At 39.4% G+C, this 10,268-nt stretch overlaps 1 protein-coding gene across 1 annotated transcript; it reads left to right on the top strand.

The window, feature by feature from the left end:
- Nucleotides 1-8,630: 8,630 nt before the first annotated feature.
- Nucleotides 8,631-9,587, top strand: LOC134376317 (olfactory receptor 52D1-like). Its single transcript, XM_063094908.1, has one exon. It carries the CDS (start codon nucleotides 8,631-8,633, stop codon nucleotides 9,585-9,587), a length of 957 nt encoding a protein of 318 aa, XP_062950978.1.
- The last annotated feature ends 681 nt before the right edge of the window (nucleotides 9,588-10,268 follow it).

Here is a 10,268-nt window from a genome sequence, read left to right as displayed (position 1 = left end):
TTGATGATTTCCATTCCTCTGGGTATATTCCCAACAGTGGGATGGCTGGGTCGTATGGTAGATCTATTTGCAATTGTTTAAGGAACCTCCATACCATTTTCCATAGAGGCTGCACCATTTTGCAGTCCCACCAACAATGTATGAGAGTTCCTTTTTCTCCGCAGCCTCGCCAGCATTTATCGTTCATAGTCTTTTGGATTTTAGCCATCCTAACTGGGGTTAGATGGTATCTCAATGTGGTTTTGATTTGCATTTCCCGGATGCTGAGTGATGTTGAGCATTTTTTCATATGTCTGTTGGCCATTTGGATATCTTCCTTAGAGAAATGCCTACTTAGCTCTTTTGCCCATTTTTTAATTGGGTTGCTTGTTTTCTTCTTGTAAAGTTGTTTGAGTTCCTTATATATTCTGGATATTAATCCTTAGTCAGATGTATATTTTGCAAATATTTTCTCCCACTCTGTTGGTTGTCTTTTAACTCTTTTAATTGTTTCTTTTGCTGTGCAGAAGCTTTTTAGTTTGATATAATCCCATTTGTTTATTTTTCCTTTGGTTGCCCGTGCTTTTGGGGTCGTATTCATGAAGTCTGTGCCCAGTCCTATTTCCTGAAGTGTTTCCCCTATGTTTTCTTTAAGAAGTTTTATTGTCTCAGGGTGTATATTTAAATCCTTAATCCATTTTGAGTTGATTTTAGTATACGGTGAGAGGTATGGATCTAGTTTCATTCTCCTGCATATCGATATCCAGTTATCCCAGCACCACTTGCTGAAGAGGCAGTCCCTTCCCCAGTGAATAGGCTTGGTGCCTTTGTCAAAGATCAGATGGCAGTAAGTGTGTGGGTTGATTTCTGGATTCTCTATTCTATTCCATTGGTCAGTGTGTCTGTTTTTATGCCAGTACCATACTGTTTTGGTTATTATAGCTTTGTAGTATAGCTTAAAGTCAGGTAGTGTTATGCCTCCAGCTTTATTTTTTTTGCTGAGCATTGCTTTGGCTATTCGTGGTCTTTTATTGTTCCATATAAATGTCTGAATAGTTTTTTCCATTTCTGAGAAAAATGTCTTTGGAATTTTGATGGGGATTGCATTGAATTTGTATATCACTTTGGGTAGTATGGACATTTTCACTATGTTGATTCTTCCAATCCAAGAGCATGGAATATCTTTCCATCTTCTTGTATCCTCTCTAATTTCTCTCAGCAGTGGTTTGTAGTTCTCATTATAGAGATTTTTCACCTCCTTGGTTAACTCAATTCCTAAGTATTTTATTTTTTTGGTGGCTATTGTAAATGGGCAGGCTTTCTTGATTTCTCCTTCTGCATGTTCACTATTGGAGAAAAGAAATGCTACTGATTTTTGTGTGTTGATTTTGTATCCTGCTACTGTGCTGAAATCATTTATCAATTCCAACAGTTTTTTTGTAGAGGTTTTAGGCTGTTCGATATATAGGATCATGTCATCTGCAAACAGGGACAGTTTGACTTCATCTTTTCCAATCTGGATGCCCTTTATTTCCTTCTCTTCTCTGATTGCTCTGGCTAGTACTTCCAACACTATGTTGAATAGGAGTGGTGAGAGTGGGCATCCTTGTCTAGTGCCTGTTCTTAAAGGAAAAGCTTTCAGCTTTTCCCCATTCAGGATGATATTGGCAGTGGGTTTGTCATATATGGCTTTAATTATGTTGAGATACTTTCCCTCTATACCTAACTTATAGAGGGTCTTTGTCATGAATGAGTGCTGAACTTTATCAAATGCTTTTTCAGCATCTATAGAGATGATCATATGGTCCTTGTGTTTGAGTTTATTAATATGGTGTATCACATTTATTGATTTGCGTATGTTGAACCAACCTTGCATCCCTGGGATGAATCCCACTTGATCGTGATGAATAATTTTTCGTATGTGTTGCTGTATTCTGTTTGCTAGTATTTTAGTGAGGATTTTTGCATCTATATTCATCAAGGATATCGGCCTGTAGTTTTCTTTTTTGGTTATATCTTTACCTGGTTTTGGTATCAGGATGATGTTTGCTTCATAGAATGAGTTTGGGAGATTTGCATCCGTTTCGATCTTTTGGAATAGTTTGTAAAGAATCGGTGTCATTTCCTCTTTGAATGTTTGGTAAAATTCTGCTGTGAATCCATCTGGTCCTGGGCTTTTCTTTGTTGGGAGCCTTCTGATAACAGCTTCAATCTCCTTTATTGTTATTGGTCTGTTCAAATTTTCTACGTCTTCACGGTTCAGTTTTGGGAGCTTGTGTGTGTCCAGAAATTTATCCATTTCCTCCAGATTTTCAAATTTGTTGGCGTATAGTTGTTTATAGTAGTCTCGAATGATTCCTTGTATTTCAGATGAATCAGTTGTAATATCGCCTTTTTCATTTCTAATTTTTGTTATTTGAGTCTTCTCTCTTCTTTTTTTTGTTAGCCATGCTAATGGTTTGTCAATTTTATTTATCTTTTCAAAAAACCAACTTTTTGATTTGTTGATCTTTTGAATTGTTTTTTGGTTTTCAATTTCATTCAGTTCTGCTCTGATCTTAATGATTTCTTTCCGTCTGCTAACTTTAGGTTTGGATTGTTCTTGTTTTTCTAGTTCTTTAAGGTGAAGTGTTAGGTTGTTCACTTGCCAGCTTTCCATTCTTCAGAAGTGAGCATTTAATGCAATAAATTTTCCCCTCAATACTGCTTTTGCTGTATCCCACAGGTTTTGGTATGATGTATCATTGTTTTCATTAGTTTCAATAAACTTTTTGATTTCCTGCTTGATTTCTTCTTGGACCCATATGTCATTAAGTAGAATGCTGTTTAATTTCCATGTGTTTGTATAGTTACCAGAGTTTTGTTTGTTATTAATTTCTAGTTTTAATCCATTGTGGTCTGAGAAGATACATGGGATAATTCCAATTTTTTTGAATTTATTGAGACTTGATTTGTGACCTAATATGTGATCTATCCTGGAGAATGATCCATGTGCTGATGAGAAGAATGAATATTCTGAGGTTGTTGGGTGTAATGTTCTGTAGATATCTGCCAATTCCAATTGGTCTAGAGTCTTGTTTAGATCTTGTGTTTCTCTACTGATTCTTTGCCTAGATGATCTGTCTAATATTGACAGTGGAGTGTTCAGGTCCCCTGCTATTATGGTATTAGTGTCTATTTCCTTCTTTAGGTCTAATAGAGTTTGTTTTATAAATCTGGCTGCTCCAACATTGGGTGCGTACATATTTATGATTGTTATGTCTTCTTGATGGATCAGTCCTTTTATCATTAAGTAGTGTCCCTCATTGTCTCTTTTTATGGTTTTTAGTTTAAAGTCTATTTTGTCAGATATAAGAATAGCCACTCCAGCTCGTTTTTCTTTTCTGTTTGCATGGTAAATCTTTTTCCATCCTTTCACTCTTAGTCTGTGTGAATCTTTATGGGTGAGGTGGGTCTCTTGTAGGCAGCATATAGTTGGGTCCTGCTTTTTGATCCAGTCAGCCAGTCTGTGTCTTTTAATTGGGGAATTTAAGCCTTTAACATTAAGAGTTGTTATTGAAAGGTGTTGATTTATTCCTAGCATTTTATTGGTTGTTTGGTTGTCTTAGGTGTCTTTTGTTCCTTGCTTTCTGATTTACTGTTTGGTTTCTTTGTTTGTTGGTTCCTTAGGTTGTAGATAGTGTTTTTGTTAGCTTGTTTTCTCTTCATGAATGCCATTTTTATTGTACTAGCGGGTTTAGATTTTTCTTAGGTTTTTATGGCAGTGGTAGTTATTTTTCAGGAACCAAACCCAGTACTCCCTTGAGGATTTCTTGTAAGGGTGGTCTTGTGGTAGTGAACTCCCGCAGTTTTTGTTTGTCTGAGAAATATACTATTTGCCCCTCATTTCGGAAGGATAGCCTTGCAGGGTAGAGTATTCTTGGCTGGCAATCTTTGTCTTTTAGTATTTTGAAAATATCATCCCATTCCTTTCTAGCTTTTAGGGTTTGTGATGAAAAGTCTGATGTTAACCTGATTGGGGCTCCCTTATAGGTGATTTGACGCTTCTCTCTTGCAGCTTTTAAGATTCTCTCTTTGTCTCTGAGTTTTGCCAATTTGACTATGACATGTCTTGGAGAAGGCCTTTTTGGGTTGAATACGTTTGGAGATCATTGAGCTTCCTGGATCTGAAGATCTGTGATTTTTCCTATACCTGGGAAGTTTTCTGCCACTATTTTGTTGAATATGTTTTCAATGGAATCTCCATTTTCCTCCCCTTCTGGAATACCCATGACTCGGATATTTGAGCGCTTGAGGTTGTCTGATATCTCTCTCAGATTTTTTTCCATGTCCTTGATTCTTTTTTCTTTCTTTTTGTCTGCTTGTGTTATTTCAAACAGCCCATCTTCAAGTTCAGAGGTTCTCTCTTCAACTTCGACAAGCCTGCTGGTTAAACTCTCCGTTGTGTTTTTTATTTCGCTGAATAACTTCTTCAGTTCAGCAAGTTCTGCTACATTTTTTTTCAGGACATTGATTTCCTTGTATATTTCCTCTTTCAGATCCTGTATACTTTTCCTCATTTCATCATGATGTCTAGCTGAGTTTTCTTGTATCTCATTCAGTTTCCTTAGAATTATCACTCGAAATTCCTTGTCAGTTATTTCAAGGGCTTCTTGTTCTGTAGGATCTAGAGTATGAGATTTATTAACTTTTGGTGGTGTACTTTCTTGATTTTTTGTATTTCTGGTGTCTTTTTTTTTGGTGTTTATTCATTGTGGCAGGGGGTTTCACAGTCCACCGGTTTGAGACTAATGACTAACTAGGATGTTGCTGTGGTTGCCAATTTGGTATGGCTCCCGCCGTGACTGCTCAGTTGGCCTCTAGTGTCTTGTGTGTGTGGTTGCCTCGGGTCTTGGGCTTCTCCGGGGATCCACCTTTCTGGTCAGCTTGGACTCTGCTGGGCTGGTGGATCACATACCACAGGGTGTGTGATCTCTGTTGAGCTTTCACTTTCTGTACAGGACTTCTCCCTGTTCCGTGTGCTCTGGCCCAGGCTGTTAGATCGTGCAGTGGCGACCCCACCGGGTGTGTGGTTTCTGTCGAGTCTCCGCCTCCCTGGCCGCAAGTCTCCCCCCTCTGTGCACACTGTGCTGGGCTGGGGCGTGTCTTCTGCTCCCCTCGTCTATCAGCTGGGCCTTCAAGACCCTGCTCAGCACTGCCTCGCCCAGGAAGTCTACCAGGTTTCTGCTAGGCACAGACGACCGGTCTCTCTGGGTGCCTTTGTAGCACTGTGTAGATCTTTTTCGGGTCTTGTTCACCTTTGTATCCCCCCGGTATAAACCGAGTCTAGTGCCCGCCTGCAGCCTGGTCTCCGGCAGGTTCAAGCGGACCTGGGAACTCTCCTACCACACTATTCCCAACCAGAAATTCGTTAGGCTTTTTTCCAAACTGGTGGTCGCAGAGATGGTATCTGCCTCCCAGTAACAGGAAGTTTACCGGGGCGGAGTCCAGGGTGTGGTGGAGTGACAGTCAGCCTGCCCGTACTTCCTAGTCTTCCCAACACTGGTCGGGACGCCCCACACCCCCAGCCCCGCCAGAGAACCGCGGAGGGAGTGGGAGAGGAGGCCAGCCCGCAGGGTCCGGAAAGCCCGGCGCCAGGCCAAGCAAATGGGCTCAGTGATGGCCGAGCAGGGCGGAGCTGCCCGCACCTGGGAAAATGGAGGCAGCACCAGGGCAATGAGTGGCCTGGTGGTGCAGGTGGGAGCCGCGTGGGCATCCACCCCCCGAACAGAGCTGTGCCAGGGATCACTCACAGTGCTGTGCCAGGTCGGGCGCTCGCTCTGTCTCTGGTTTGTTGCCTTCCGTGTTCTCGGCGCTGCCGCCTCGGGCTGTTCAGTCGCGGCGCCGCTCGGGCGCTCCCAGGAATCTTCTTTAATGCCGGCCTGAAACCTCGAATCCTGAATAGGGCAGCTGGCCGCCTTCAGTGCGGCCCCAGCCTCCGGGATCCCGGCTGCATCCACAGCAGCCCTGGCGCCGTGTTCCCTGTTTCAAGACTCGCTTTTGCAGCTAAGAATCAGTTCTTTTCCTGCTCCACACTTCAAAGCTGTTGCCTGTAAATGAGGCAGCCTCTCCTGCCGGGGGCAAAGTGGCGTTGAGCCCCCACGACCGGCCAGCAGCAGCAGTCCTCCCTTAAGAGATGGCCAGAGGAAGGTCCACAAGTTTCCCGGCTGCCTGAGGCCCAGTGGCCACCTTTTCCACCTCAGCTACTCCGCGCCAGCCGCCGCAGCCGCCGCCATCTTGAAAAAGAAGACATTCATTTTTAAATAAGAAAATTCTACCCATGCTCAATAGTTGCCAACTTCAAAATTAAATGATACGTTTATTTCTTCTCCCATGTCATCCTTTAGGTTTTATGACTCTCTTAAACTCTTTTACCTCCACCTGAACTTGGCATTGAAGAGCACAGCTCTGAGAGGTTATTCATCTGTTATACATTTCCTGATAAAGGTGGACTTTTCTGGTCAATCATCTCTTTGGTCATACTAGAATAGTTAGTAATAGGATCTGTACTTCTTATTTTTGTAGGCTCTCTATTTAATCTACAGCTGTCTTTTCTTGTTTATATATACACACACACACACACACAAACACACATATACATACACATACACATACATATATATACATGTATATATGAATATATACATATATATAAAGATACAATGTGCCAGCATTGTTTTTGTATATCTGGTCTGTAAACTATCCTCAGTTAATGGTGAGACTTCTGAGCATGGCAGAACTTAGCCACATATTGTTGAATTTTGAAGAGCCTACTGTAACCTCTAGAACATTGCAGTCTAAAAGTTTTATTGGATGAAAAAGATGGAAAAAAGAGAAGCTGTTTAGAGGAGAGATGGGATATTAATTGAGAGAGAATGATTATCACTTGGTCCAAAAAATAGTTAATAGTTACCTGATACCAGAATACGGCTCCTGATTTTCTGCTTAGTTTGAGAAAGATGTAAGAAACATTTTTTAAGAGACTTTTGCTGTTACTTTTATAGCTCTCATTCCTTTGGGAAAGAGTCTAGATCAGATGCAATTAATATTATTTATTAATACATGCTAATTGTGGCATGGTGATCATTAAAGCATAATTTAGGAAATAACCTTTTTATTCTACAATATCATTGTCAATTCAATCTATTTTATAAGCAGTTATGGAAAAATAAATTCTAAATTGGGATGAAACATTTCACGTTAGAATTTTGCTATAATAACTCTAATGAAACAGCATTTTCCTTTGAAAATTATCCGAATGTCTGAAAACTGAACAACCCAGGTCTAAAAAGCTTATGGATCAAAAAAATTAAAAAGCACCTTAGAAGGTATTTTGAAATGAAAGAAAATGAAAACAAAACTACCCAAATTTTTGGGACACCACTAATGCATTCATTTTTTAATAAGAAAACAATCTTGTTTGTTATAAAACAATGTTTATTTTTTATTTAAATGAGTGATCTTCTGTTTTCATCTCCCTTGATGTGCACCTCCCAACTTCTGCTAACAGATTGGTTTGTAATGTTTCAGACTTTGTACTACACCAGTGTAACAGAGTACTTCAAAAATTTTGTGGAAAATGGAATTGAAAGAAAATAAGAATCCTTCCATGAAAATCTGAAGTATCTTTTTATATAAAGGATCCTTTTTTTTTGAAGCCATCAAGGTATGCATAATACACAGGAAATATCACTTATCAATTAACAGTATACCATGATGGCCTCATCTATGTGTTTTATAATACCCAGAGGCAATCATAAACAAAAAAAAGACAAATCCACATGATGTCACTTATATGCAGAAGCAAAGTTGAACTTACAGAAAGTAGAATGGTGGTTCTCAGGACTTGCGGGGAGGTGGGAGAGGGTGAAAGAATATAAAATAAGTTCAAGAGATTTAATGGACAAAATCATGACAATAATTGAAAGAATGAATTTTGTTTTTGAAAATAGCTGATAGTGTATTTTAAGTGTTCTCACCACAAAAATAATGGTAAGTATGTGAAGTAATGCATATGTTAATTAGTTCATTTAGCTATTCTATAAATATATCCATATTTCAAAAGAACATGTTATACGTAATAAATATACAAAATTTTTTTGTCAAAAAAATTCAAGAAAAGAAATTTTTAAAATTAAGCTACTTTAATTTCTCGCACATACAAACAAAAACAATTCTTTTATCTATTCAGTGAAGCCACTGATTTCTTCTGATTGGGACTTTATTGTATTTATACTTTCTTTTTCTTTTAAAGGTCCAGGATGCTGCAGAATCAAGTTTAAGCATCTATCTATGCATCCTTTGACTCAAACAAGTGGAAAACATATCCCCATCTATTAAGTCATATGTGCTGCTTATTCATATAACTTTTACTGCAATAATCACGTGAGAATTTAATTAATGGTTTGCATCGGTTTCTCCCATATTAGAATGCCGACATCTAAAATTAGAGATTAGGTCCTATTCATTATTTATATTTAGGGTAAAAAAAACATAGTCAAGCATTTTAAATAAACGAGCAAATAAAGACATCAGTATAAGAATGCACAGGTGAAATTGAAAGAAAAGAATCCTTTCCGTTCCACAGCTGAACACAGTCAGTATTTCTCAACATGTCTTTGTCAAATAATACCAATCTCCATCCCAGGACCTTTCTTCTCCTTGGCATCCCAGGAATGGAGGCCATCCACACATGGATATCAGTGCCCTTCTGCCTTGTTTATCTGAGCGCTCTCCTGGGAAACTTCTCTATTCTATTTGTTATCAAAACGGATTCCAACCTGCATGAGCCCATGTACTTATTCCTCTGTATGCTCTCTGTGGCTGACCTGATCATCTCCACTACTGCTATGCCTAAAATCCTCAGCATTTTTTGGTTCCATGACAGGAAGATCTATTTTGAAGCCTGCCTTGTGCAAGTATTTCTCATTCATTCACTATGCAGCATGGCCTCAGGGTTCATCCTGGCCATGGCCTTTGATCGCTATGTGGCCATCTGCAATCCTCTGAGACATTCCACTCTCCTGACACACAGAGTCATCAAGAATTTGGGACTAGCTATTGTCATTCGTGGGACTCTGCTTTTCAGTCCTCAGCCATTCATGCTCCGGTGGCTTCCCTACTGCAGAACTAATATCATCCCTCACACGTACTGTGAATTCATGGCTCTGATTAAGCTTGCTTGTGCAGAAACCAGGATCTGCAGAATATACAGCCTAACTGCTGCCTTCCTGAGTGGGGGGTTAGATTTCTTATTAATCATATGCTCCTATGTTGTCATCCTTTACACAGTCTTCCACCTGCCATCCAAGGATGCTCAGCTCAAGACCCTGGGCACATGTGGATCCCACGTGTGTGTGATCTTAGTGGCCTATACTCCAGCCTTTTTCTCCTTCCTTACTCATAGGTTTGGGCGCAACGTGGCTCCTCATATTCACATCTTTGTGGCAAACATCTACCTCCTTGTTCCCCCCATGGTGAACCCAATGATCTATGGCATAAGAACCAAGAGAATCAGGGAAAGGTTCTTTCAAGTTTTGACTCCTCACAGTCTAAAACAACCAACCTGACCCTTAACAAGTTTCCATGACTTATGAATTCAAAAATAAACAAAACAACAAGCATAAGCCCTTTTTCTAGAATCCTGAATCCCTACATATTTCATTTATAATAGTTAAAGTTTTAAGTAGCATAGATTACATTTTCTCCCTCAGGAAAACTGCTTAGGAGATATGTGCCTTAGGTGACTTTTAGCTTGATAAATATACATCATTACAAAGATATCTCCACTACTATGTGATGGTCTTGGCTAATATGTTTCCTCCCAGAAGACTCTCCTATCGTTCAGGCAAAGCAGACATACCACAGATATTGTCTTTACTCATTGTATCTAACTTTCAGTAAGATGACATGAATTTGTAAATTTCAATTAACAGAATTGTCTGCATGTCTTGTACAGTAAACTGAAGGACTTTTAAATCTGTAACCTTGAAAGTTGGGATGGTGCTACTAAAATAAATGTCTTCTGAAACAGGCTGAAGAAACCCTCATGATATGTTTTATAGTGACCTCCTATATTTTTTGACATGTTTTTATTTCACGCTGTCTAGCTAGAATTCTGTTAAAGCTTCTGAATAGCATCCATTCCCATACTTTCTCACCACTTAATGATATCCAAAAACTTTCTATCATTTTTCCTCTTTTCGTTTCCTCAATGTGGTTCAAGTTGATCCTTTGAAGATATCTGTGGT

Source organism: Cynocephalus volans, chromosome 4 (genome assembly GCF_027409185.1).
Source record: "Cynocephalus volans isolate mCynVol1 chromosome 4, mCynVol1.pri, whole genome shotgun sequence".
Classification (NCBI taxonomy): Eukaryota; Metazoa; Chordata; class Mammalia; order Dermoptera; family Cynocephalidae; genus Cynocephalus; species Cynocephalus volans.
The sequence above is the reverse complement of the archived record's forward strand: the minus strand, read 5'-3'. Positions and strand labels throughout refer to the sequence as shown.

Bases quoted from the DNA above. Each gene is read 5' to 3' on its own strand.
- LOC134376317 (XM_063094908.1), top strand. From the start codon at position 8,631: ATGTCTTTGTCAAATAATACCAATCTCCATCCCAGGACCTTTCTTCTC.